The following is a 26,615-nucleotide window of genomic DNA, read 5'->3' as shown; positions in this document are numbered from 1 at the left end:
CAACCCCAATTTCTGTTGTCACAGAGAACCTCTATCTGCTCAATATCATTTCTTCCTCGAGGAACTTGAAATCTCCACAAACCAGGCCATTCTACATCATCTTCGTTGTCGCCTCGATTTACTCGTTCTTTCTGTCAATCCACATATCCTCAACCTTCTTTTCCTCCAGATTGATATATCACGGTCTGTTGCTTCAGAGCACGCTCATCCCTTGGAACCCGGGACGTAGTCGACACATTGCTGCTGCTTCGCGGTTGTTGTATGAACAGTCCTCGAGTGCTTTCAGATCCTGCTTATTTTTGTCACCATGCCAGCCCAGGTTCTCATAAGCTCCGAGGTTGAGCCCCTCTCTTTGATACCAAAACTGGTGAAGAGTTGCAAAGGCGCAATCTTGGACCCACAGGAGCTTAAAAATGCCACTTTTTCCCTTACTGAACTTGAAGGTTCCCACACCACAGATGAGGACTTGGATCACGTTTCGGATGTGGCTCAGACAGTCTTGATTGAACCTCCTATGCACGATGTTGAGTGTTTCGAGACAACGTGGGCACGAGACTCCATTACTTTACCTGCCGAAGAGAGCGCGGATGTTGATGAACTCTCTGATGCCGACGAATATCCGACAAGCGAATCCCCAGCTTATATTCTGACATGGTTTGGGTTGAACAAGATCGATTATCACTTGTACCTCGCTCACAACGAAAGGGGCATGGACGATAATACGAGACGCAACAGCATGTTCTTATTTGATGGCGATGAGTGCCGTCCCTGTCTTTACAGTCAGCTATCTGATCTACAGACTTATCATCCAAACGGTATCGGTGAAGATAACGACCCTATTATGCTGATCAATTGCTTGCCTGTTCGTGGTAATCCTGCTGCTCCCGCTGACAAGGCCTATATCTTGGGTTTCGATTTCGACAGCGGTAATCTCTTTGTCCGTCAGTTTGCTTGGTTACCGGAATACATCGACGACGTCTGGTGCGTCTGGAATGAGGGCTTTAACCGGTACGAAGTGCAAATCAAGGCCTTGCGTGATACCCTCCGGCAGTGCATTGACGAATGTAAGCTAGATCCGGGCGTGGGTATTCTTAGCAAGGGCAGGTATGTTGTGGATAACTGGGAGGGCGCGGGAGCCAGTGAGGATCCCGGCATGGAGCTGGTGATTGTCATCAACTTCTGTCTATGGGTCGTAGATATGGCAGAGCCGCTGATCCTGCCATGTGTACCTGGAGCCGAGTCTCTCATTGCAGATTTTCAGAGGTATGAGGATGAGTGTCGCAGAATCTTGGCCTGCGCCTCGGCTAGATTCTGGAAGCGTGTCCAAAAGGGCTATACGGAAGAGCAAGAAAGATGCGAGAAAGCGAGGAGCCGCTACATCGATGACTTGATGACCCTTCACGTCCCTGAAGCACATGAGCTTGAGAATGTTAGGGGATGTGCGCCCAGTCTGGATACTGCCAGCAAGCTTCGCCAGCAGTACCAAGATGGGCGGAGAGAATGCCACGAGCAAGGCTTGCAGGACGTGTTTACCTTGCCAATTGATGCCAGCGTCCCCAAGTCGCCAGAATCAACTTTCAGAGAAATAGTTGAGAGATCAAAACAGGCATTGGCGTCGAGCATACTGTCCTCTCCTGCTCCTAAGGCTTCGCAGGCTAAGTCCCGTCACCTTGATCGGGCTCGATCGCACAGGGACTGGATTGCTACAGCATCAGGGCATAGCACTTCATCAAGTGAAGAAGATAGCTTCTCCGATGCCTCTGAGTCCCGCAAATCACCTGTTCCAGTGCTCTTGAGGCGGATGTCTGATCTTTCGCAGGCACATCCAGAACTTGACAATGTCAGTATCCGAGAACAGTTGGAGACGATTCTCTCGGAGATGAGACTGACGACTACGGGGTAAGACTCTGTGGAGAAAGGGGATGCAGCTGAGGATCATGGCCTGGGGAAGAGAAAGAGTTCACATGCTGGTAGAGGACAGTATTCCCATTCCAGACTTTGATTAATATGGTGGAATTAAATGCAGGGCGCTCTATGGAGTGCGTTGGAAGTGAAGTACTCTGGATGTTTTGAGTCCGGACCATGTCTAAATGCGGATGTTTGGAGTCACTTTGAACATGACCACCTGGCGGACCATTCTAGCGTTCTGTTGGTGGTGTCTATTACCACTTCTTTGTATCCTTTGAGGTCAATTGATGGATAATTGTTTCACATCGTTCTCTCGCAGGATGAAGATGTCTTTACCTTTCTTTTAAAAGTTCCATGACATGCGAACATTACATCTGACATGACTCCTTTCATCATAATTGACTGGTAGCAAGTGTCTCTTAGAATCAGTATCATAATCTTCAGTTGAAGCCATAGGTTGCGAGGCTGCGAGATCGTAGGGACTTCCAAGGCAAAGACGGTTCCAACGTCGCGCAACAGGGCCTTGCAGCTAGCGAGGTCCGATGAAAGTGATACTAATCAAGGTAGAAGTAATGTTATGAGCATCACGAAGCATGATGCGCGGCAGCTTCCGTTTCATTGGTATTATATCTACGAGGAATTTCACAACCTCGCAGTTCTGGTGGAACAGACGGAGCACAGCATCACGTGGATGCATGTATCTTGATGACCTGCATCGGGAAAGCACGGTACTGACGATGCCATACATACATGCCATAACTTACATACATATCATCAATCGGATATCACATGACACCTAGCCACAAAGTGGTCACAGCTGAATAATTGTCTAAAACTACTCCGTAGAGACAGACAGACTTGTCCTGTAACGAACAAACACGTTGGAACTGAACTGAATCATTACGATCCACCGCCAAGGCCACCCACTCGAGCTATCCCAGCTAGTATTCCAGTTAGGCAGCCACAGCGATGCTGCACCGCCGCCCACCAATCGGGGTTAGCCGCAAAGCCAGTGTGGCTTGAGAGTGGCTCTGCAGTGGGACAGCCGGTCATGGATCGCCCCACCGGGTATGCCGGCAGGTGTTTATTGGCCCAGATGGGAAGGTTAAGCGCCCCGCTATCTCTGGGCAGTCATCACCAGCTCTCCGCTCCTGTCCAATCAAGTGACAGTTCATAAGATGAGCCAAGGAAACAAACGATCAGCGGTAATCCTCGACGCGATTTGGAGGATTATAATTTCAGGGAGAACGGTGTACTTACCGTGTACCATTTAGCCGACATCCATGGTAGTACCTGACCCAGCTTCGTAAGGTATCCATAGTACTCCTCCTTCTCCTCCCTAATGGACCCTATGGCCTATAGATAACTTACTCCTCCTACTTACTGTTCATCCCTACCGAGTCTTGGTCGGAGAGCCAAGCTGAACCCCTGAGAAACTGCTGCCAAGATCGCTAATCTGTCGGAGAATTGGGGGTCCGCGCAGCCTGCCAGGAGTCCGCATTAGAAATCTTCCTTATGAAGAGTCCACGGTGATTGGAGGAGTACGATCTACTGTGCATTTCAATTTTTGGCGAGAGTCCCTTGAGGGCACAAGTGCCACTGCCTAGTACTAAGTACTACTAGTAGATAGGTACCCGTCACTAAATAGTCCGCCCCCGTGTAACTTCACCCTGCGCTCTCGAGGTACATGCAGGCAAACCCAAGCCAGCCTTGTGCCCGTCCTTCTCTTCCATTCATCCCACCCACCTTCCACTCTCGCTCTCGCTCTCTTTCCGTCGTTCTCTCAGTCTCCCCTCCCCTTCTCAGCCCTGCAGCCCTACTCCCTTCTACTCCCGACCTGTACACGGTTCGATCCCGTTCATCGTGCGACCGTCGCTTGACTCGCTTCCATATTGTTGGGGCCTGCCATACGAGATCTCAACCATTCTTTCTCTCTCTCTCTCTCTCTCTCTCTCTCTCTCTTTCTTTTTTACTCTTGGCCCCCTCGCCTAGCTGCACCTTAATTCTGCTTTCCTGTCACGGTGGGCTGAAAGTCAGCTGGCAGTTCCTCGGCCTTTAAAAAACAAGCATTGGCTGTATCCCGTCGTTCCTTCCTAAACTTGACTTTCAGGATCACTCCTTCCTTCCCATTCCAAACATCTCACTCAACCCGCGCCCTGCCCTTCCTTCCTTTCTTATTCATTCTTGTCCTCTTGGCTGTTTTCTTGATACCCTATACCTGTCTTTTTTCTCTTTCCTCTTTTTGCAAATAATCACTACTACTTCCATATCGCCTGCCATTCCCTGTTCTGCTCCATCTCCGATAATTCCGGTATTTTTGGTATTCTACATCTACTCCAACTTCAACCTCAATTACTACTCCTACGACTACTACCATTACTCCCAAATCTCTTCGGCATGGCTCTTCCCGGTAAGCTACTGTCTTTCAATCCCTTGACGCTTCCATCCAGGCTTCATTGCCTACGATACTCGGGATCTTGTAACTGACATCATCAGCCCATGCCCCTGTCGCGGCCATGAATGGCCATGCGTCCGACCTCAATGCCCAGGTGGACGTAATATGCGGCCCTTTGATCAATTTCAAGAACATGGATGTCAATCCCTCTTCCTCAATTTGGCGTGGGAGTGTCTTGATCGTTACTAAACCGGGTCAGAGCCAGCCACGGCTGCTTTTACGCCAGGCTGGCCCCATTGGGGCCAGTCACGCCGGCAATGGTGCTCGTGCGGGCGACTCTGCTGTGACCGTGGATGGTGTCCGTCTGTATGAGGATCCCCAGAAGGCGTTCTGGCGTTTCTCCCTCTCCTTCGCTCTGGAATCTTATGAAGCGCGCTGGGAGTACACGATCCCGGGATTTACTTATGCGGAGGGCGATGAAGCACCTTCATCATGGGACTTCGCGGTTCCTTCTGTAAACCAGTCAATGCGTATGATGTTCCACTCGTGCAATGGCTTCTCCGTTGGTACGGACATGAACGCATGGGTTGGGCCTAACCTTTGGAATGATGTCTTGCGCGTGCACGCGCAGAAACCCTTCCATGTCATGATCGGTGGTGGCGATCAGCTCTACAACGATGGAATCCGTGTGGACGGACCACTTAAGGAATGGACTTCCATCTCCAATCCTCACACAAGACGCGCCCACAACTTCGACAACAACCTGCGCGCCAGGTGTGACGAGTACTATTATGCAAACTATGTCCGGTGGTATTCTACCCAGCCATTCAAGGGTGCAAACGGGCGGATCCCACAAATCAATATCTGGGATGACCATGATATCATCGACGGCTTCGGCTCGTACACCGACCATTTCATGCGCTGCTCCGTCTTTCGAGGCATTGGCGGCGTTGCCTTTAAGTATTACTGCCTCTTCCAGCATCACATCGCTCCGCCAAAGTCGACCTACACTACCGATGCCCCGCAGACTATGCACGCCGTCAATGGCACCGCCGGCGCGGATCCACGACAGCTTGAGAACACTTTTGTTCTGGACGAACAGCAGGAAGATGACAGCTGGATTATCGGTAAACGTCCAGGACCTTACGTGGAGGAAAGGAGCAGGAACCTGTACATGCGCCTCGGAAAGCGGATTGCCTTCATTGGCGTTGATGCGCGCACCGAGCGCACTCGTCACCAGGTGAACTACCCAGACACGTACGATCTTATTTTCTCTCGGCTTCAGAGCGAAGTGGCAGCAGCAAATGGAGACATCAAGCATCTGGTCGTGCTTCTGGGTGTCCCGATTGCTTATCCCCGTCTTGCATGGCTGGAGAACATTCTGAGTTCGCCCATCATTGCCCCGATTCGTCTGCTGAACAAGCGGTTTGGTTTCGCAGGAGGTCTGTTCAATCAGTTCGATGGCCAGGTGGATCTGTTGGACGACCTAGACGATCATTACACGGCCCGGCAACACAAGAAAGAACGACGCATCTTCATCCAGCGTCTACAGGACTTTGCCAAGGCCCATTCAGTACGGGTGACAATTCTGGGTGGTGATGTGCATTTGGCGGCCATCGGAAGGTTCTATTCGAACCCCAGTCTTCGCATCCACAGTGAACACGACCCGCGGTACATGGTCAATGTCATTAGCAGTGCGATCACCAATAAGCCTCCGCCCAAGGCCGTCGCAAATCTCCTCGCGCGGCGAAACAAACTCCATCACATGGATTCGCACACTGATGAAACGCTAATGGACTTCTTTGACCGCCAGCCCGGTGGGCAAGAGAAGAGCGCCACCTGGAATAAAGTAACGATGCCATCGCGAAACTATGCCTGTATCACCGAGATTGAGACGCCCGAGTCTAATGGCAATGCCGCAACGGCTCAGGACGACATTACCTCGTTCCCCATTGCCATGGACGGACACTCTCCCCTCCACAAGGGCGAGAAAAATGCCGGCTCGACTCACCCTGCCGCCGATGGGTTCAGTAGCAGCAGCGACATGTGGGGAGGTCTGGACGTGGCCATCCGGGTGGAAATCAACCCCCAAGATCGGGACGCAGCAACTGAAGGCTATGCATTCAGCAGTAAGTTCCATGTATGCCGTTTTTCTGGCGTTCGTTCACTGACTCGCGACGCAGTTCCCACGTTGGCTTATGTGCCATCCGAAGCTGACTCTCGACCCACTTCTCGCGCTCGTTCCCTGCGCCCTCGATCCCTTCGTCCTCCATCTCGCCAGTCAGGGCGCCGTCCCCAAAGTGCAGTCTAATGGTGGACAGACCACTGATTGAGACAGCTGTCTATACCTATGCCGCCCGTTTGGTGCATGAACTTTAGGTGAGGTTCAGTCCGCGTTAGTAGTTGTGCTTCGATTGCAGTACCATGTTGTGTTCATGTAGGATATATCCATTTGCGTGTCATATATTTTCTATTGTTTGAATACGTAATGCAGTTATCCCATTCTTTCATCTGAATGCTTCCACTTTTTTTCTGTCTCTTCAAGCCGTCAAGCAACGTCTACTATTGGTACTTGTCAGGCTTTATCGTTGGCTTTTCGCCTTAGCATACTGCTTAGTGTTCTCACCGATCTCATGTACAATGCTACAGGATATGGCCAAGCACTCAAGCTGCGAATAGCACCGTCATATTCAGGCTGGGAAATCGACATGTTTGGAATCGCATTCTTCCTTCCTGGGGTATCAGGTCCGGGAGTGTGTTGAACAAAAGCGGGTAATTCAATGATTCTGTATCTTCAGGATTACAGTTGAACGGCTACACGTGTTCCTCATGATAGAGAATATTTGGAATTGGTGGCGCCACTGAGAGTGATTGCGGACTTTGTCTTCATTTGTGCGACTTGTCAGATCTGTCCAAATCCACACATCTGGGCCATTTCCACTAACCTGCCAGGATCTATGTCTGCTGCCTTCTATTTGTTGCATCCATACGCAATGAAGGCCTGGTTCTGCATCGGTTGACCTATTCTGACTGGTGTTCAATGGTCTTTTGATATGCTTGCTCCGAGGCAGCGCACCAAGCTGACGCATGTCTCGGTCGCTATGCAAGGGCGCTCAGCCAGAGTGCCGAAACACGATTACCGCCTCCCACCGATAACTTACCAATCTCAACAAGATGTGCGTTTATGGCCTGTTGTGTTACCTAAGACAATGTCACCTCCTATTCAGGCCTGCAAGGGCGTGTGACCGATTCCGGGCTGCTAGATAGCCCAGGGGCAGCGGGCACAATCTTTCATGTATATCCCACAAACGCTTGCCACTCAGTTTAGCTCTGTCATTGATCTAACCGCCTGGATTAATTCTTGCGATGGATGCGACCAAAGATGACGAGCTGGCGGGGCCTAGCAGCCCTGCCCAGGAAAAAGTCGCACAAATATCAGAACTAGGAGACAAACACGAGCAGGACAGGCTCGAAGGCTCGAGGTACAAGCCGCAATTGCGTCGTAACCGCTCGGTCTTCACTCTTCTTTTCCAGACATTAGCCATTGCCGCGATCCCCTTTGGAGAAGGAGGGCCTCTCCTCGACGCCATCTATGGCGGCGGTCCATTGTCCATCTTCGTCGGCTGGATCGTCGTTTGCCTCTTATGCGAGTGTATCGCACTCTCACTTGCTGAACTCGCGTCTCGATATCCCACCTCAGCTGGGCCGTATTACTGGTCGTACCGGGTTGCAGGGAGCTCTGAAGCAGCTGTATCCTTCGTTACCTGTTGGGTTTGGCTGGTTGGCAATTGGACCATCACTCTATCGGTCAACTTCGGGTTTGCATCCATAGCCGCGGCCTCGATCTCAATGTTCCGTCCAGGATGGACGATCACTAGCTGGCAACTTTTGCTGATCTTATACGCTGTCTTATTGGGAGCATTCGTCATCTGTACATTCGGTAACCGGTATCTACCTCAGGTGGACATGATCTGCGCACTCTGGACGGTGCTTACAATTCTTGTCATCCTTATTGCGCTCTCTGTGAAGGCGGGTGCCGGCAGGCATAGTGCTGCCTATGCATTAAGTCACTACGACTCCAGCTTGTCGGGATGGTCGGGCTTCTCCTTCTTCATTGGACTTCTCGCGCCCGCATACACGTTCTGTGCCATCGGCATGGTTGCATCCATGGCAGAAGAATGCAACAAGCCAGCCGTGGAGGTACCATGGGCCCTCAGTCTCTGTGTCCCCGTAGGGTGCATAACAGGTCTATTCTTCATCCTCCCTATCTGCTTCACCATTCCCCCTTTGGAAGATGTCATCAATGCCCCTGTTGGTCAAGTCGTGCCATATATTTTCCATGTAGTCATGGACAGTCCCGGCGGCGGCCTTGCTCTCACTGTGCTTGTTCTGATCGTCAATTTCTGCGCTAGCCTCAGCATTACCGTCTGCGCTTCGCGAGCCAGTTGGGCGATCGCTCGAGATGACGCTATCCCTCTCTCGCGATTATGGGCGCGCGTACACCCGGGCCTTGGCGTACCTGTCTGGTCCTTGACCTTCGGCACCGTCATTCAGATGCTTCTAGGGCTCATTAACCTCGGTAGCAGCGAGGCCTTCACTGCCTTTGTCTCTGCGGGTGTCATCGCTCTCGCAGTCTCGTACGCTATCCCCATTGCACTGAGCCTCCTGAACGGCCGTCGCGAGGTGTCCCAAGCTCCTTGGACCTGTGGTCCCATCTTTGGACCAATCGTCAACGTAATCGCCTTATGCTGGATTGCCTTCGAGCTGGTTCTTTTCAGTATGCCAACCTCGCTGCCTGTCACTAGTGTTTCCATGAATTACGGCTCTGTTGTCGTCGTAGGATTCATGGCCATCTCGGCATTCTGGTACGCCGTGCATGCGCGGAAATGTATGTCTTCTCCACCCATATCACAAAGTATATTACAAAGGAACTAACCATATCATAGCTTTCAAGGGACCACTGGCAGCAGTTGAGATGATATGACTTTTTACAGCCTATTTGTCTAGTCAATAACATGTTTACGATCTCGGTATGTCTAACGGTAGTCACTGTATTTACTCTGTCTTCCTCCTTACCAACGTACACCTGATACTTCAAGTATACCTGATTGCTCCGCAAACCTTATGCTTGTTTCATATGTCGATATGCGAATTCGTACGTGAGGCGAACTGTTCCAAATCGAATTCTACAGTTATGATATTCAGTGTAAATTCGGTAGTTTGACTAGGCAGAATCGAACTGGAAGATCTATCTATCATGTGGGAAACCGCAACATAACAAAGGGCCGTTATAGACGGCGCATAGGTACTAATTCGGGGGATGTGGACAGTATCATCAGTTTGCGAAGCTAATGTCTTAGTAATGCTCGTAACTACTCAAGGTAACATTAGTTCCAGCCTCGGCGAAGTAGATCATCATGATCCACTGGATACACTTCCACATATATATATCCGCATCCGATATGGACACCCACCCCGTTGAAGTGAGGCTCACAGGATAGTAGTAGTTGAACGCCACTGCATGACGGGTGTTTCAATCTCGGCTATTATGAAAAAGTACTAGATTGTCTATAAATAAGTTTCAAAATGAGGAAGTACATCCAAAACGATATTGATTTTTCTATCCTGCACTACGGTAAAGAAAAGGTCATGCAGTCAGGTTTTGAACACTTTCACTCTTACAGGTACCGTTTACAGCTTACTTACTAGTAACAACGGTATGTATGTCTTTACTGTATCTTACGATACATCGCATTATATATATATATATAGTCCATAATAGAAGTAAGTAGTAGGTGATGACCAGAGCAAAATGTGCGTAAGTTGCCGCACAAGCATCAGGGATTGGTATGCAACAACCCTTAATAGTTTGAATCGTCCTGGCAATCCAAGCTTCCAGAGAAGTTCAGCATATCTCTACCATAATCGATGCTATAGCCTCTGCGGCGACGCGGGAGTCCCTCATTGGGCATGCGACGCGGCGTTGATGGGGCGTTTTCGGATGGTTGTCGTCGACGCACGACCTGGTAGCCCTTGTCGATCTCGATTTCGATGACGCAACGGACTTTTAATGCGCTGACGGCGGGCCAGACGCCTCGCTCTCCTTTGAGAGACCAGTAAGCTAGACGGTCTTTGCTTGGGTTCTGGAAGAGCTTGGGGAGGTCCAGGAGGGAGACGTCGGGGACGAGGGTGATATGGGGGCCAGGGATGGTCTCCTCGATGACGAGCCGTGCAAGAGTGGCTGGAAGGAGGCCCATGTAGTCTAGTTGTCCGAGGCGGTGGTGGAGCTCGGCAGTGAAGAGACGCATTAGAGCCCGGGTGATGCTCCATTGGTCGGTTGGGCGACGGTCCAGTAGATTGGAGTCTGAGCGTAGGAAGGGGATTAAGTATGGCCGGGCCTGCGACACGATGAAATGGTTGACGTTGAATAGCTCGGCAATCCGGGCTAGCGGTGATTCTTCCTCTTTGTATTGACCTTGACGCCAGGATTGATAGAAGGTTGCATCCCGAGAATGCGGCCAAGGCACGATCGAGCCTGTTTCGTCTTTGCAGTATATTGTGACTGGCTGGTAGAGTGAGTTGTTGGATGCGTTGGAGGCCACAGCGGCGGACCAGATCAACTGTGAGAGGAGTTAGTCCATAGAGCGTCCAGTTTTGATAGGGGCAGAGAGAGCGTATGTGCAGAGTCACGTACCACATTCGGTGCAGTCAAATAGTTTAGCAGGTTTGGAGTAGCGTTTTTATTTGATGTGGCAACCGTGATATTGAGTATACGCTTGGACCGGGCATATGCTTCTTCGAAAGTGAGATCACCGAGATTGGCGCGCACGCATTCTTCCAGCACCTCCGCATCAAGGAAGTAGCCTTTCTGGATGAATCGATTGACTCGCCGCAAGATTGTCCCCAGCCAACTGTCTCCGAGGTTAGTAGGCAGCCACCAACTCTCTTCTTCTGGCCGCTTCATCCGCCGCCTACGATCGAAGGCGCTTAGATCGATGGCACCGCTGTCAAGGAAGGTGAGCAGCTCATCTTCGCTATGGATACCCACCAATGCCGCAATGAGCGCCCCCATTCCTGTCCCGGTGATGATCCTTGGCAAGAGGCCACGCAAATGGAGAGCCTTCACCACACCGAGGTGACAGAGTCCGAACATGGAACCGCCCTGTAATAGCAGGGTCGTTCTCCCGAATGCCTGCCGAGTATCGTGCAAAAGCTCAAGCTTTGCCTGCGACGAGAATCCGCTGTCGTGGATTGGAGCCGTCTGTAGAGCGGTGACCTGTTGAATCGAGAGCGCGACTTGTGTGATATAGTCATCTATGAGAAGCTTGGTCCCGGCGTAGGCATGCAGAAACATCTTGGGGGAGGTGATGTTGCCCAGATTACGGAGTAACCCGGAGCGAAGCAGGTTCGCAAGGGTCAGGATATCCTCATCCTCGCGAGCGCTCATAAGAGCTTCCAGTCGACCCAGTATCAGTCGGTAGTCATAATGCCGGCTTGTGGGATTCTGACGCCTAGGCAGGAGAGTCAGGAAAGAACAGAGATTGGAGATGATGCTTTGGACGCCGGAGTAGTATATTCGGCAGGAAGGGAGAGTCTGCTCACCAGAGATCCATGCTGAGGAGCTCATCAAGCTCGAAAGCAGCCTCTTCCCATTCCTCAAAGGTAGATGCTGTCCTCAGGACATGTTGCAGTCGCTTCCGGGGAGACTTGGATCTCCACCAGGACAGTAATCGCTTAAGATGGAGAGCTGCGTTAGCTACCTGCCCGGCACCAACTAGCTTGTAGCATTCATCCACATCCACATCCACATCCACGGCAGGGCGGGACTGCAGGGGACAACGTACTTCTTTCCAGAAGAAGGCGACGTCGAGTATCATATTTAGGACAGCGAAGAATATTCGGCAGATGGTCGTCCAGGACCCCATTGCGACTGGAAAGAAACAACCGGGCTTTTTCACTCGGCGGGGAAATCAAGAACAGCGTTGGCACATGGCGAGGGGAAGCGACATTCACATGCTTGACGCGGTCAGCAGGGTCTGGACAAAACAGGGAAAGCTACCAAGCATGTGGAGGGGAGAGAATATGGTCATATACATAAGTATCCTGGAATGACAAGCAACTGATGGGAATGAGAGAGGGGTGCGGAGAGAAGTGATGGAAGACAATGAAGAGGAAGAGGAAGACGATGATGACATACACAAGATGGGGGAAGGGCCTCTCTCCCCGCAAACCATTGAAGATGCATGGAATCACTCCCATTATCTATACTATTCCGATCACTCTACTACGCAGCAAATCCATGGCAAGGGAATCCGTCTAAAATGTCGATAAAGGAACAGAAAAGAGGATATTTGGATTGCTCAGTAAAAGCCGACCGGTAATTTTTGTCTACACACCACGCACACACTGTCATTCTCATTCCCAACGGAGGTACAAGGAGTCATCCCGATCCGTAAACACGTCAAGGGGGGGCATTTGAATTCCATGATTTTGGTTTTAAATTCCGCGTTGCTTCCCTATGCAAGTAGGCGAAAAAAAAGAGATTCTCCAGACATCCGTCACTACCCACCAAGGCGGACAACCACCGTTTACTCCTCGACAATGTTACCCCGCTCCGACACGTACAGACCGTCAAGGAACTGTGAAAAAAAAATCATCATGTCAGTCATCAAACGAGATAACCAAAAAAGGTATCTGGTGGGTATTCTTCTTACCTTACGGATATCCTTGTTGCGGACACGGCAGATCTGCTGGATGTCGGCAGCACTCTGGGAGACACCCTCCAGGGAGTTACCGGAGATCTGGAGCTCATCCTTAACGTTGGGGGAGGTGATGACCTCAACGCCAGGCTGGGCGGTCACACGGCGGACGTACTTCTCACCCAAGAAGTTTCTGTAAAACGCAAATACCCATCAGCAAAATGTTCTTTCCTCCAAAAACATGACAATTGACCCAAGCACTGGTAGGAAGAAGCCGGAACCCGAATGGGAAAAGACTATGAAAAATCCTTTGGTCGGATCCCGGCTCATCCCCCAGTCTTCGATGTGCGTGCGAGTAGATTGAGTTCGGCATACCTGATCTCAACGTCGTGCAGGCCGGTCTCGGGGTTCTTCTCAATGTTGACGTTGATGGGAAAGTGAGCGTAGACGTAGCGCATCTTGTACTTGAAGCCCTTGGTGACACCGATGATCAGGTTGTTGATGAGGGTGCGGACGGTACGAAGGGAGGCCATTCCCTTGCGGACACCGTGGTGCATCTCAATGGAGATGACATTCTTCTCGGGGCGGCCGAAGGTGACGGCAATGTGGGAGAGGTCCTTGACGAGCTTGCCTGTAAGAGGGGGAAAAGGGACCCATGTCAGTGTCGCTGAATACAGACGGGTGCGGCACATGGCTCGAGCCGTAGGCCACAAAACGCCATGTAGAACAAATTGGTCGAAATTGTTCCAAAGGGGCCGGTCGTGGTGGATTGTTGGAGAATTTGCATACCTCGGGGTCCCTCAACGGTCACAATGCGCGAGCGAATGTGAACCTTCACTGTATGAGGAAATTCGAATCAGTCCCATGTCCTTTTTATCATATCACGCAAAACTGAGATTGCAGGAATCGATCGCGGGGACAGGCATTCAGTGTAGCATCTCTCTTTCTTTTTTTTCCCTCTTCATTCCCCTAGCGATTGCCGGTTTGTAACTGGCGCAGCGCTATCCTCAACCTCCCTCCCAAATCCTCGATGCCATGCCTGTCCCTCCGTCCAGACCCTCCTCCGCGATCACGCAGCGAACAGAGCGACAAAGATCGGGGGAATAAATCGAAGCTCACCATTCTCGGGGATAGGCAGCCGTTCCTCGGAGTAAATGTACCGCATCTTGACTGCGTGGGCTGTGGTGTGTCCGCGAGGGAATTGTCGATATCGTCGAGCGGTCGGTCGTCAAAAGGATCGAAATTCGACAAGGCAAACCGCAGTCGAGGAGTGGTGGAGCGAAAATCACGGGTTGTGCGTCGCTTACGGCCCAATCCGGATTAGTCCTCTTGTCCGCCTAGGGCTGCCCGTTTTGGGTCTAGTCCCGACCCGTCTTTTGGTTCATAGTATTTTTCACGAGCAGAAAGATAATAATTAGCCTAACAATTATAATAATGAATGGCAATTATCATATAATGAATAATTATACCCATCTCTCTCTTTTGTACTCCATGTTATCAATCATTTGTCCTCTGTGTCCTGCCAAATGAGGAGTTCTTCCTTTACTTAATGTGTGGGACCCCACGCATTACGGGCAGCTGGCAATGTTCTCATTTCTCAAGGCTCTTAGACTCCATACTACACAAGCCAGTTATCAGAAGTCTTTCTTGCACAAAATATCGTGGTGTCAATTATTACTAGTATACTTCGTATGAAAATATCGCCTGTTTACCCACCCCTACTATGTACTTAGAATACATAAAACCCTTCACCCACTAGGGGAAATACCTTCCATATTATGTTGTACAAATCCGTGGTGCTTGGAGACCATCCAGCCAGCCCATTTGGATACCAATGGAGACCATGGTTTCAGTGCCTGGCCTGCTGGTTCAAAAACAGAAACCCCATTGCTTCTGTCAATCCGGCCATACTACTAGGCATTCATCTCTTTGCTGCCTTCCTAGTGGCTTCATTCTTTACGATGGACCTCCTGGACCCACTTACCCCCCAAGCTTCTCAATGTTGAAGCCAATTCGTCCTTTTGATCCAGAGCCGTCACATCATCCCCTCCTCCAATGCTTTTCCCGTTGACCAACACGTTCGGGACAGTGCGACGCCCGGTATTTTCTCCCAGCAACGCCTGCAGCGGTCGACCCAACTCATGCTTATCAAGCTCCACCACAAAAGGTGCAGGAACAATCGAGTATTTGTCCAAGAGGATAGACTTCGCCTTGGCGCTATACGGACAGTAGGACTTGGAAAATACAATGACTGGAGACAGCAGCACATAGGGTTAGCAAATGTTCCTAAACACCAAAAGGAAGGTCTCCCGTAGTAGAAAAGAAAACAAGAAGTCTGCGTACTTGGTGCCCGCTTCAATATCCCATTCAGCTCGGCCACGGCGGCCGCATGATCATCTGTCTCCGGTTTCTGTTCTTGCGGCTGTTCCGACGTCTCTTTCTCCGGGTCATTTCGGTTCTTAGGTACTGTCATCTTGGTTCTGCCTGCAATCGGGATCTCTTCTACTTCGTCCGCATCGTTGTTGGCCTTTGGGATGGCCGGTTCTTCCTTATCGTTGTCCATGGCAGGCTTCGTCTCTTCCTTAATAGGGTTCTGTTTGGGCTGGTCCTTCTGCGGCGGTATGTTGGCTGCTGTTCCGGCTTCCTTTGCCTGCTTTTGAGCCTCCATCGCCGCCACGGTTGATCGGTAGAATTGTTGGTTCTGAACACTCCGGGCTTCACTCTATATGGAATTCATGCATCGCATTAGCCATTGTAACGTTGAACCTCCGTATGGTCACGATGTCATAGAGTATATTACCGAATAGTAGAAAGTCATGATGATTATGACCACCACGGCGATGGCCAGAAGCCGAATGCGCCGCTGCGAAAGCATCTTGACAAAGATGTGACACCACGTCCAAACAGGAACAAGGCAGGAAGGAAAAGAGAGAAGGGGGTGATTCGGCGAGAAATGTAGAACTCTCTCCCTTTTTTTCTCTCTCACGGTGCCGATACTGAGTAATTGCTATACGTCACAAGGATTCCGAGCCAGTGGCAGCTATGCGCATGCGTTCGCGTGGTTTAAGAGTAGGCTGGTTGAGCCGACAGGTCATAGGCGCAGCTCCAATTCCAAGAATAGCTGGACATTGGGCGAGCAGACAACCACGAAGCCTCTGCAAAGCTCGAGATTTGGTATCAGATAAAGATAATAAATATGAGAATGAAACCTTCAAGAATAATGATAATACAATAGATTAGACCCCCAGGATAAGCATGGAGGGGAAGTAGATGACTGATGGGGGGAAACTTTGGGGGAGGTTTACTTTACGGGGGGAGAAACAAGGCAAGGATTCCGATTCATGAGAGCGAGTGGGGCAGAAACAGCTAGTCGGGGTTGGCCCGCCCTTCATTTAGTTTACTACTAACTACTGCTAGCAGTCCTGTCAACATCTACAACATCGCATAACTATCTATAGCCTGATTATTGACGCCTAGGACAGATTCGCTGAATTACTCGTTCCCATCTCTTGCACTGACATAAACATTGATTATGCATTATATTAGCAGGTATCTCTATGTATGCTATGATCGGGGTATGGAGCTAATAAAGGGATGGTATCATGATTTAAAGCACGAAAAAGCAGAGGAAAAAACAACGACAAGGGCATCAAGTCTTGCTAGTGACACGCACTAGATAGACACACATGTGGAGGAATAACAGCCGCAGCAAAGCACCGCAGAACCTGCAGCGGTTAGGGTTGACCCATTCTAGACTCCATCCAGTAAACGGGGGTCTTCACCGGCTTTCTCTTCCTCCTCCTTATACGAGCAACAAATTGCATGCTCCGCATAACCTTCATCACGCTTGGACTGCAATGCCTGAACGTGTTCCAACGGTAGCTCTGCGCTTGCCCTGGACCACGATCATCCAATCTTCCCATTCCTTGGCAATCTCCATGAGAACATTGCCCATCACTGCCGCCGAGGCCATCAGCCCATGACCCTCTCCTTCCAGCACGCGAACCTCACATCGTCGCATCATTTGCCCCAGCCATCGGACATTGTCCACCGGGACACGGGTGTCCCGGCTGCCATGGTGGATGACAACGTTGCGGGTGATATCCACATATCGGAAGCCAATGGGCTGACGACGTTCCAAGCAGACCAGCAGATCTACCGCCGGGTTTGCATTTGTAGTCGCTAGCTCCCAAATCTTATGCGTAAGTCGGTTATCGTAATCGGTCTGGCGTTCCCGTTCTTGCGACGTGGCAAGTAAGACCTGACTTGCTGTGGGGTCGGCCTTCGGGTATCCCTCGGCAGCAGAGAAATCAGATGCCTTCAGTCCCTCAAGGGCCTTCAAATCTGCCCCTTGCTGGGAGATCTTGGATGGGAGCCGTTGGGTGCTCTTGGCTTCAGCGCCGGTGGGACTGGAGCTATCCTTGAGCAGCCCTTTCCGTTTAGCCCGGCGCGGAGACTTTGGGAGGCTAGAGGTCAGGCTTGCACTGGTTGCAGTCATGAAGCTTGAATTGGCCACCTTGAGAATGGACGTCGGTAGGGCTCGGAGAATCCGCTGGGAGTACGGGACGGCATTCGTGGGGACGGGAGCCTTTTGCGAGCCAATGCTAGACAGCTGCGAAGGTGGAATCCAGGGTGCTAACAGATGAATGCGGCCCCGGATATGCTGTGGAATCCGAAGCGCAGTAGCCAACGCATAAATAGCACCCGCAGAGTGCGCCATGATCGAAAACTTGGTAACTTTGAGGTGGTTGCACACAATGGCGACATCATCTAGGATACAATCATCAGTAAGGACAAGGCAACAACCAAACTGGAGGATACTCACCAGGCCAACTGAGGGGAGTTCCCACCTCGTCGACGTAGGGGCCGCTTTCTCCCACACCGGGACGATCCAATGTAATGAGCCGCAGGCGCAGTGATCGTGCCAGCTCATCGTAGAACGCCATCAGATATCTGGTGAGGCCCATCCCAAGACAGCAAAGTACCACATATCCCTTAGGATCTCCAACCTCGGAGAACGCTATGGTACGGCCTGATGTAGGATGTGACACCTTCTGGGTAAGTTTCGGGGAAGATATGTAGTCGTAGACCGCAAGATCAATGGAATCGGCACTTGTGGGGCGTTCCTCCCCACTCGAGACACCAACGGGAGTAGCAGAACCGGATGGGGAGCGCTTATGGGTAAAGGCTGAGGTCGATTGTTCCAAAGGACCACGGTAACGAGCAAGCTGGTCAAATCTCTCCAGAGACGGTGGCGGGTTACTGATTGACTTCGAGGCCAGCGAAGAGCGGCTCTTGCCCGTCATGACTGCTGGGGCCGGCGCACTCTCGTCGAAGCCACCATTTGCTTGGCGGACGATCTGCCTATGCTCCATCGTTCCGCTGCTGGCACTGGCATTCTGCATCTCCCGGGCAGATGCGACGGCGGGGGCAGGCTTAGAAGGCTTCTCCGGGGTATCATCTATTTCTAGTTCGCTTTTGATCTTTTGTTGCTGGTCTTTCAATTCTTGTATTCGCTTCGTTACCTGTTCGGCTTCGTTGCCCACGCCCGATACCGCACTGTCCACTTTCATCTCTCTGCTACTGGTTGAAGAGTACCGGCTATGGCGGGTGGATCTGCGGTGCTTTGGGCTGGAAGAAAAGCTATGGCGCAACGAAGACTCGCGAGCAGGAATAACACGTCCGCTACCAATACCGCCGGGTGTACTCGGCGCACTATCGCGAACGCTTTGCAACGAATGGCGTTCCTTACTGGAGGGTCTGCTGAATGTCGGTTCCCTGCTGGGCTCGGTGGCTGCACGCACTGGGCGTGTCTCCTCCACGACGTCAGCCATAGAACACAACGAACGTATACTAGCACGACTGCGCGGTATATTGTGTCTCAGGCCGTCGTTGTAGCTACACGTTTTGCGTAGCCGTTCGGTTTTCCTGTCCTTCTCACTGTAAAATTCTCGAGATGGCCTCTTGAGGAGGCCAAACTGATTTCTCAGGCTCTTCCTAGAGCCCGAAGATGCCACACTATTTGCTGTAGACACTCGTGGGCCCGGTTCCGTGGTGATAGTACCAAACGCAGTATCTTCATACGCTGCCTTAGATGACGTGTATGAGCCCCTAGATGTCGGTCTTCCTGGAGACAAGGGCGGATCGAAAGTCGCTTTATGTTTGGGGGATGGAGGCGCCCGTGCCATGCGAATGATAGGAGGAGCCGCCGCATCATCTGGATGCAGAAAGGGAGTCTGCAATGCCTCCTCAGACGCCTGCCGCGTCCTGTTCCTCACTGAAAGATCATGCTCGCTGGGTTGCCGTTGGTCAAGACTGGGAGGTTGACCTGTGGGAATGTACACTGGCGCAGAAGGATTCGTCTCCGTATCAATGCGCGGGATGTTGTCGAAATGCGACTGGAGAGGCACCGAGATTGTTGAAAGCGAGGAAATTAGAGAGGAAATGACTTCGGGAGACGCCGGGTCAACCGCCGTTGCTGAAGGGTCACTAAGCTGCGTGCGCGAAGGAATGGACCTGTGATGCCGGGGAAGCGAAGGGGGGAGGTGAAAAGGGGCATCATCAGACTTTGACGCCAGAGGATCCTCGGCGCGATTCATGGTTGCCATTGACAAGGAATATGACGGTCTAGAAACGTTCCCCCGGGCCAGGATCAGGAGACAGTTACCGACGATATATGCGGTCGAGCGTAGTGCGCGCTTGCATGATCCAGTGAGAACGCAAGATAGCGTATGCAAGCTCGGTAGCTTAACGGCAAGAATCAATAGACTGCGGGCGCTTGGCGCATGTGCCACTTAGAATCCAGGCTGGAAGATCCAGGGCGGCCCTATGGAGCCCCTGCAAGTTGCAAAAGCAAGCCCCCTTGTCGAACGGTGATTGTCTATAAGCAAGACCTTAACGAGGAGGGTGGGAGAGGGAGGGGGGGAGTTTGTTGGAACTGCCGATCCGAGAAGGGGGGGGGGGGGGGAGAAGGCGACTGAAAGGGTTGTTTTGGTTGGGAGTTAGTATAGCGCAATTGCGCGCGAAGAGTGGAAGAGAAAAAGATTGGTGGAAGGGAGCGGATAAGATAAATATTATTTGCATTAGATCATAAGAGGAAAAGGGGAAGAAGCTAAGTAAGTGGAGGAAAATGGACGGACGGAGGTACGATCGTTAAAGGGAAATAAATGTACGGAGTACCAAAAAAAGAAAAGTATTTAGTTCAGAGAATGGAGGGGCAGAGGAAAGCCGATGGATGGATGGAAGGAAGGAAGGAAGGAAAGAAAGTGAAGATTGTAAGGAGACAAAAAAAGAAAGAAAGGGAGAAAAAGAGAGAGAGAAAGAGATCAATTCAATTGATCCCCAAAGCCACAGATAGGAAAGGAAGCTGGCCATTAGATAGGTAGGTAGTAGTACTTCGTAGATGCTTACTGCAACCTCTCCCACCCTCTCTTCTCATCCATCAGCAGAACACAGTTTCTCTTCTATGCCTATTACCCTCACCTGATGGATGCTTTTGCGAGACGGCACGCCAGGAACAAGGAGAGAGAGGAAGAGGGAGGGAAAGATTAATTAGTGGACACCCTTCCAAAAGAAATTCGAGGGAGGATTTCTGCCCTGTCATTTGTCTGACCGAGTCCCCGCCCGTAATTAGTGTCCCTGCAGGGCCTCCACTCCTCGATTTCAATTGAACGCGCCATTTCATCCTCCGCACAGTTCGCAGATCCAAATTTCAAAGGTGTGTGTATACAAAAGTATCTAGTCCAGCATTGGATAGATATGCCTGCTAGCCAGGGGCACATGACTGCCTCCTCAAGAATGAGATTAGCCTTTTGTTTCAGATTTCAACATGGTAATTCTGTTAACTAGTTAGTTGGGAGACATGACCCTTGGATCTTTTGCCAGCAGGAGATGAGGATGATGATGATGATGATGATGATGATGATGATGATGATCTTTTTGGTATTTAGTATATGATTGATGACGATAAATGTCCCACCTTGCTCACTTATACTTCGTATTTGTGTTAATTAACTCATGGGTTAATCAGTAGTGGCTTGCTTTCGTGCTAGCTTCGTTTCTGTCCACGGAAGCGAATTGGCGAGGAGCTGGATGGACTCGATGGAGAGGCTCCCCGGCGTCCAATTCCCCACCGGACCACAGGCTGGCTGAGATCGAAATGAGGGTCGATGCTGGTTCTGGAGCCGGGACCTTGGAACGGAGATTTCCGTCCTCCTGAGTCCCTTGCCATCATTTGTGGCTTGTAGACTGCACAGACGATCATCCATCCGGTAACGATATGCAAGGTCGTTAGACCCCCTCCCCTCCATGAGCTGGATCATGGACCTTGTGCATTTGGGCTGCATGTTATTGCGTCATGATATGGATGACAAGCTCAAGGCAGCAAATTCTACCGGCCCATCTGAAGGGGGGTTTAAGTCAATCGTTAGCCATATTGCAGTGCACCCCAAGGGTGGACGGGGGCTGGACTGAAAAGTTGATTTTCACAATCATCCGCAAGGTCCAGTGGATCCACCAAAAAGACAGATGCCCGACCTCGAGGTTTCATTAGAATATGACTGACTCGGGTGCCAAATGCACAGATGCTATAATGATCATATCTCTTGAGTCTGGAGAAGACATGTCGAGTGGTTCCAAAGGTGAAACTTTCCCCCGGGGGGGGGGGGAGGGGGGGGATATTGGGTACTATTAACAAAACCTTGAAATATAAGGTAAGGTCAATATTTAGTAGTAGTCATAGTAGGCGACAAATTCCACCTTGAAAGATAGTAGTACTAGTGGAATGGTCAGTGTCGGTAGAAGTGAGTCTGCCAGAGCTGATTATATATCTTGGCTCTACCGCCGTCTAGTAGTAGCCAAGTAGTACCTTAAATGAAATATACTCAAGTAGTACAGTGGTTTTGCACATGGTAAAAAGCTCACGCATCCACATTAGGCGATAATTCCAATACACGCCGACAGGTCTCATTTAATGCTTCTCTCACCTGGAAAATAAATGCATGGTGTTCAGTATAGTACTGAAATTTCCATGATCGATGCAGACTTGATGCCTGACAGATACAGCCTGGCTTGGCGTTGTTTCGGCGATGGTAACCGAACGGACCATCAATTTGTCTCTCCAACACCAATGTTGATGCAGTAGGAAGTTCTGCGACGGCAAAAGTGTGCAGGAACTAACTATAGCTCTACAGCGTGCGAGGGACCGAAGACAACGTCTTATCAACACAACCATCCTTCAAGCCATTTCCGGACTAGTCATCACTCCGTGGTGGCCGTTGAAAGACCCCTCGGCCTAACCAGACATGCGGTGACCGAGAGCACCACCCAGCAGCTTGTGTCCGCAATGGACGCCTACCCGGAAGATTATGTTGCCCACAACCTCCCCTTCGTTTTGCTCTCCGGTCTTGAAGCTAGCTCCGACGATGATCTGCAGTGCGTGCGAGCTGATTATCCCCTCCTCCGAGAGAGGGGCGTGAAGATATACTCGGATTTCCCGCCTCTGACCGGCTCAGTTGCGGAGGAATTGCGGCGTGTACTTCTCGAGGAAAACGCTTTCCGTGCCCCGTGGGATACTAGTGAGGATGCACATGCATCTTCATCCAGAATTGAGTACAAAATCAGAAGCATTGGACGGGTAGGTTGATAACACCTTGGCTGTCGAAGCAAGCATCACCCCCTTCCTCGTTGCACCTGCACTTCGGAGACAAACAGCTAGCCCGCCCGCACCTACTTACAGGGCGAGATTTCGTACCACGCGCAAGCTTCCTTTGCTACTTCTCATTTGGCAATTCTACTAGTACTATTGCCGCAAGGCCCGCGTTCACGCCGCTGACTTCTTCTTCTAGTCCTACAGTCTCCCCCCGCGCAAAGCTGACCCCCCACCCGTATCGCCCACGAGCCCGACGGCCGGACAAGACGATGAGATATCGCGTGGATCCTCCTTCAACCTTCATTCTCCCATCTCCCCACTTACACCAAGCTCGCCGACGTTTCCAGATGGCCTGCTTAGCCATCTATGGGTCACTAAACACCAGGACCTTGTCCCTGCGGCAGTGATCAATTTCTTCCCCTTCTGCTTCGATCCTAATATGAGCTCGCTGCGCGACAACCAACTCAAGATAGAAATAAATGGATTGAAGAAGGAATGGGCCTCTTCTGGGTACAAATCTCGATTTATAGTTGTTCTCTTGTCAGAAGAGAGCACGGGCAGCTATGCTGGGGATACGGAGGACAGGATGGCTAGCATTCGGAGGGCAACGAATCTGGATCAAAAGTCTATATTTCTCCTTCCGTCCGATGCGACGCCAGTGGAATTGAAGGAATTCGCCACGTCCCTGTTGTCTCTACTCCAGCCATCGGTGATGGAATACTACCGCGACCTATCGAAGCACGCCAGGCGCAAACGAAATCGAGGCACCATCCCCCCGCCAACAGCACCACCAACAAGTGGGACGTCCCAGACCTTATCGTCTCAAGGATGGAATGTTCGATATGAATTCAAACTGGGTATCTTTGCGGAATTCCGCCAAGAGATCGATGCCGCGCTTCGGAACTATGAAAGCGCATACGAGACCCTATTTGGTCAAGAGGTGTTCGAATATATTGCTGGCTGGAATCCTAGGTTCAATGATGCACGCCTTCTGGGGGATGCATTGGCTATACGTATCATTCGCGGCTTGTTGATGACGGGACAGACAACACCTGCTGTGCGGTTCTGGACTAGCCACCGGAATCGTTCAAAAGATATCATCGACCGGCGCGGAAAAGGCACCAAGAGTTATGGCTGGGCAGCCTGGGAAGCTCGGTGGTCGATGGTAATGGCCCAGCTCATTCGCCAAGCCAATATCCCCTACTTCACCTCCGTCGGCATCCCCCAGGATCAGTTCCAAGAGCAGTACTCAATTTTCGTACCACGCGACAAAACGGTTTCCCCTTCGGATGCATATCTTCCGTGGGAACAGCTTCATCATGAAGGTTATTGGCTCTATCGAGCGGCGCAGTATACCATGTACCGTCGAACCTTGGCGGAGCAGATTCCAGAAGACGATCGGATACCACCGGGACAATCTCCCGCGTCCCAGATAGCCAATAAGTCTTATCTATACGACACCTATCTGGTACCTGAGCCACATATTGAAGCACCCCAGCCGGGGGCGGTCGGTTTCAACCACGCACTGTTAAGATTAGATGCCTTGAAAGCGGCACTCGAAGAGTTCTCGAAGAGAGACCAAAACCGGAAAGCGGAGAGCATTAGCCTGGAGATTGCAGAAGAATATATGCGCCTAAGCTCATGGCCGGAGGCTTACGAAATCCTTCGACCACTCTGGTCGACTTTGTCATGGCGACGTTCGGGCTGGTGGCCGCTCATGCAAAGGTTTGGCTGGGCCCTAAGGGAATGTGCCGTACGCGTGAGCGATAGCGATATGGTCCTGCGCGTTGACTGGGAACTCCGACATAAGGGTGAGCTTATTCTATTACTAAATCGTCTTGCACTGTTTTGGCATCGCAGCTTCGCTTGCCTTCACTAGTCACCTGTCTAACATCATTGTATTCTTTCAGTGTTCCAACCGCGGCCCGACTGGATGTATGATCTCCATAATAGTCTCGAGGACTTTCCTTTAGTGAGTCCCAAGCCATCGGTGGTCCTGTGCGCAGAGGACATCGTGCCCAGCGGTAAGTTATCACAGAAGCATCCCATAACCACCTAAAAAATCTTACTGACGATTTCACCGGGCTCTAGTCACCGCGTCTTTCGTCTTTCAAAGTTCCGAAGGAAATGTCGGCGAGCCGTCTAAGGGCCAGCTTATCATCACTTCCTGTGCCCAGCCCTCATCAAGCCCTCTCACATTCTCCGAAGTGAAGGTAGTGTTTGAGGGTTGCCTGCGGCCAATACGGCTTCAGTCTGATCGCAACGTGGACGCCGATACGGCTACACCCTGCACAATAACTTCGCCATTGCTACGTGACCCCAGTACGGCTGAAGACCCGGCAGCTTTGCAATCACCCACGAGCGGATTGACTGCTTTGACTGGGCTAGCAGACTTGACGTTTGGGCCTTCCCAGACTAAGGTATACGATATTACATGCATTCCCAGAGAAGCCGGGGAGTCCCGTGTCGTGTCCATAACATTGACCGTCGAGGAAGAAAAATTTGATCTTACCAACGCGATAACCGAGTTGACTCCATATGAGTCCTACTGGTGGCAGCAAACGTCCAAGGGCCCAAGCAGACGGCGCGTGGGCAAAGGCCGCGATACGGGCCGTTGTAAGATACTACCCAAACCACCAAAGATACGGGTAGAGCTGCTGAACCTTCGAGAAACATACTATACGAATGAGGAAATAATTCTCCGAGTAGGTGTCGACAACGAGGAAGAAGAGGCTGCAGATGTTTCTGTTGAGACTAGACTTTTCGGCCGGCCGGAGTCCACGGCTAAGATACGGTGGCTAGATGAGGAGAATTCCTCGGAGATGCACGGGTCTGGGGAGAGTACTCCGACAGAAGGCAATTCTCACCACCTGAAGCGACCGATAGGGGTGATGGAACGCTCATCTCATCAAGAACTAACGATTGTGGTTACGGATACCAACGATGCTTTGGATTATGAGCTTGAAGTCTCTGCGCTCTACAACCTCGTCTCTGATGTCCAGACGCCTATCATCGCGAGCATGCGTGTTGGCCTATCAATTATCAGGCCATTCGAGGCCAATTATGAATTCCTTCCACGCCTTCATCCTCAACCCTGGCCGGACTTCTTCACTGTGGATGACGAGTTACTTCCAAATGGGGATGAAGTCAAGCCCGGAGGTTTGCAGCAGAGATGGTGTCTCAACTCCAAGGTCGTCTCTTTTGCTGTGGAGCCCCTGGTTGTCGAAAAACTGTCATTAGTGTTGCTTGGACTGGGCGGCGCTGCCACCTGTCACATTGGGTCGGAGGAGATTATCAGTCCTGAGGTGGCGGAGATCCGTCCGGAGGAGCTTCGAGAATCTAACTTCATCATGGACCTTCAGAAGGAAATCTTGGGTGACCGCAGACCTACAACCTTAAACCTCGCCCTAGAGATTCGCTGGAGGCGCAGTGCAACAGACGACGGCGCGCTGAACGACGGATCCACAACCACCACGACCACGCTTGATATCCCTCGATTCGTTATGCCAGCAGGTGAGCCTCGGGTGGTCGCCTCAGCTAAGGCGTCTGATACACTTTCGGGGTTGATCCATCTGGATTACACCCTAGAGAACCCGTCGATGCACTTCCTTACTTTCAACCTGAGCATGGAAGCAAGTGAGAATTTTGCGTTCAGCGGACCGAAGACGATGGTCGTGCAGTTGGTGCCTTTAAGCAGACACACGGTCCGGTACAACTTGCTGGCATCTAAACGAGGTCTGTGGATCCAGCCGCAGCTCCTGGTAGTCGATACATATTTTAACAAGACTCTGCGGGTGCTACCGACGGAAGACATGCGGTCGGATAAGAAAGGAATCTTAGTCTGGGTTGATGCCGACGATTAAAGGGTGCGGCGAGGGTCATGGAGAACTGTTTGTATGTAGCGTGGAGCGTGGTATGTATGGGGAACTCGGGTTTAGATCTGGACCATTTTCAATTGAATTGA

General features: G+C 51.1%; 9 protein-coding genes across 9 annotated transcripts; 5 read left to right on the top strand and 4 right to left on the bottom strand.

Annotated features, from left to right (window-relative positions):
• Positions 1-5: 5 nt before the first annotated feature.
• BO79DRAFT_267863 (uncharacterized protein) lies at positions 6-1,903 on the top strand (the record flags this gene model as incomplete). The annotated part of the gene is made up of 1 exon (XM_025687074.1): positions 6-1,903. The coding sequence occupies exon 1, from the start codon at positions 308-310 to the stop codon at positions 1,901-1,903; it is 1,596 nt and encodes a 531-aa protein (XP_025544472.1). The 5' UTR covers positions 6-307.
• Positions 1,904-3,479: 1,576 nt separating this feature from the next.
• On the top strand, positions 3,480-4,136 carry BO79DRAFT_25777 (uncharacterized protein). Its single transcript, XM_025686259.1, has one exon. It carries the CDS (start codon positions 3,596-3,598, stop codon positions 3,965-3,967), a length of 372 nt encoding a protein of 123 aa, XP_025544471.1. The 5' UTR covers positions 3,480-3,595; the 3' UTR covers positions 3,968-4,136.
• A 169-nt stretch (positions 4,137-4,305) lies between these two features.
• BO79DRAFT_250257 (uncharacterized protein) lies at positions 4,306-6,614 on the top strand (the record flags this gene model as incomplete). Its single annotated transcript, XM_025685804.1, has 3 exons — positions 4,306-4,318; positions 4,405-6,432; positions 6,487-6,614. The coding sequence occupies 3 exons, from the start codon at positions 4,306-4,308 to the stop codon at positions 6,612-6,614; spliced, it is 2,169 nt and encodes a 722-aa protein (XP_025544470.1).
• A 1,055-nt stretch (positions 6,615-7,669) lies between these two features.
• On the top strand, positions 7,670-9,287 carry BO79DRAFT_186283 (putative amino acid permease; the record flags this gene model as incomplete). The annotated part of the gene is made up of 2 exons (XM_025680462.1): positions 7,670-9,191; positions 9,250-9,287. 2 exons carry the CDS (start codon positions 7,670-7,672, stop codon positions 9,285-9,287), a joined length of 1,560 nt encoding a protein of 519 aa, XP_025544469.1.
• Positions 9,288-10,080: 793 nt separating this feature from the next.
• On the bottom strand, positions 10,081-12,228 carry BO79DRAFT_164523 (triacylglycerol lipase family protein; the record flags this gene model as incomplete). The annotated part of the gene is made up of 4 exons (XM_025679203.1): positions 10,081-10,923; positions 10,998-11,814; positions 11,906-12,063; positions 12,148-12,228. 4 exons carry the CDS (start codon positions 12,226-12,228, stop codon positions 10,165-10,167), a joined length of 1,815 nt encoding a protein of 604 aa, XP_025544468.1. The 3' UTR covers positions 10,081-10,164.
• Positions 12,229-12,396: 168 nt separating this feature from the next.
• Positions 12,397-14,254, bottom strand: BO79DRAFT_206575 (60S ribosomal protein uL6). Its single transcript, XM_025682001.1, has 5 exons — positions 14,122-14,254; positions 13,792-13,839; positions 13,378-13,633; positions 13,018-13,195; positions 12,397-12,942 (listed from the first exon to the last, which is right to left on the bottom strand). Exons 1-5 carry the CDS (start codon positions 14,165-14,167, stop codon positions 12,892-12,894), a joined length of 579 nt encoding a protein of 192 aa, XP_025544467.1. The 5' UTR covers positions 14,168-14,254; the 3' UTR covers positions 12,397-12,891.
• A 697-nt stretch (positions 14,255-14,951) lies between these two features.
• On the bottom strand, positions 14,952-16,258 carry BO79DRAFT_186274 (glutaredoxin; the record flags this gene model as incomplete). Its single annotated transcript, XM_025680461.1, has 3 exons — positions 15,803-16,258; positions 15,346-15,724; positions 14,952-15,253 (listed from the first exon to the last, which is right to left on the bottom strand). Exons 1-3 carry the CDS (start codon positions 15,875-15,877, stop codon positions 14,952-14,954), a joined length of 756 nt encoding a protein of 251 aa, XP_025544466.1. The 5' UTR covers positions 15,878-16,258.
• A 297-nt stretch (positions 16,259-16,555) lies between these two features.
• Positions 16,556-19,601, bottom strand: BO79DRAFT_164514 (hydrolase, alpha/beta fold family protein; the record flags this gene model as incomplete). Its single annotated transcript, XM_025679202.1, has 2 exons — positions 16,556-17,772; positions 17,828-19,601. 2 exons carry the CDS (start codon positions 19,599-19,601, stop codon positions 16,844-16,846), a joined length of 2,703 nt encoding a protein of 900 aa, XP_025544465.1. The 3' UTR covers positions 16,556-16,843.
• Positions 19,602-22,174: 2,573 nt separating this feature from the next.
• On the top strand, positions 22,175-26,591 carry BO79DRAFT_164513 (uncharacterized protein). Its single transcript, XM_025679201.1, has 4 exons — positions 22,175-22,636; positions 22,848-24,462; positions 24,562-24,675; positions 24,743-26,591. Exons 1-4 carry the CDS (start codon positions 22,346-22,348, stop codon positions 26,512-26,514), a joined length of 3,792 nt encoding a protein of 1,263 aa, XP_025544464.1. The 5' UTR covers positions 22,175-22,345; the 3' UTR covers positions 26,515-26,591.
• Positions 26,592-26,615: the final 24 nt, after the last annotated feature.

The sequence above is a fragment of the Aspergillus costaricaensis genome (assembly GCF_003184835.1).
Source record: "Aspergillus costaricaensis CBS 115574 unplaced genomic scaffold BO79scaffold_2, whole genome shotgun sequence".
Classification (NCBI taxonomy): Eukaryota; Fungi; Ascomycota; class Eurotiomycetes; order Eurotiales; family Aspergillaceae; genus Aspergillus; species Aspergillus costaricensis.
Note: the sequence above shows the minus strand (reverse complement) of the source record. Positions and strands in the feature narration are given on the sequence as shown.

Coding starts and splice junctions, on each gene's coding strand:
- BO79DRAFT_25777 (XM_025686259.1), top strand. CDS start 3,596: ATGCAGGCAAACCCAAGCCAGCCTTGTGCCCGTCCTTCTCTTCCATTC.
- BO79DRAFT_206575 (XM_025682001.1), bottom strand. CDS start 14,167: ATGCGGTACATTTACTCCGAGGAACGGCTGCCTATCCCCGAGAATG. Junction 13,634..13,791: donor GACCGTTGAGGGACCCCGAG/GTATGCAAATTC, acceptor CCCCTCTTACAG/GCAAGCTCGTCAAGGACCTC. Junction 12,943..13,017: donor GCAACAAGGATATCCGTAAG/GTAAGAAGAATA, acceptor TTTTTTTCACAG/TTCCTTGACGGTCTGTACGT.
- BO79DRAFT_164513 (XM_025679201.1), top strand. CDS start 22,346: ATGGACGCCTACCCGGAAGATTATGTTGCCCACAACCTCCCCTTCGTT. Junction 24,463..24,561: donor CTGGGAACTCCGACATAAGG/GTGAGCTTATTC, acceptor GTATTCTTTCAG/TGTTCCAACCGCGGCCCGAC. Junction 24,676..24,742: donor AGAGGACATCGTGCCCAGCG/GTAAGTTATCAC, acceptor ACCGGGCTCTAG/TCACCGCGTCTTTCGTCTTT.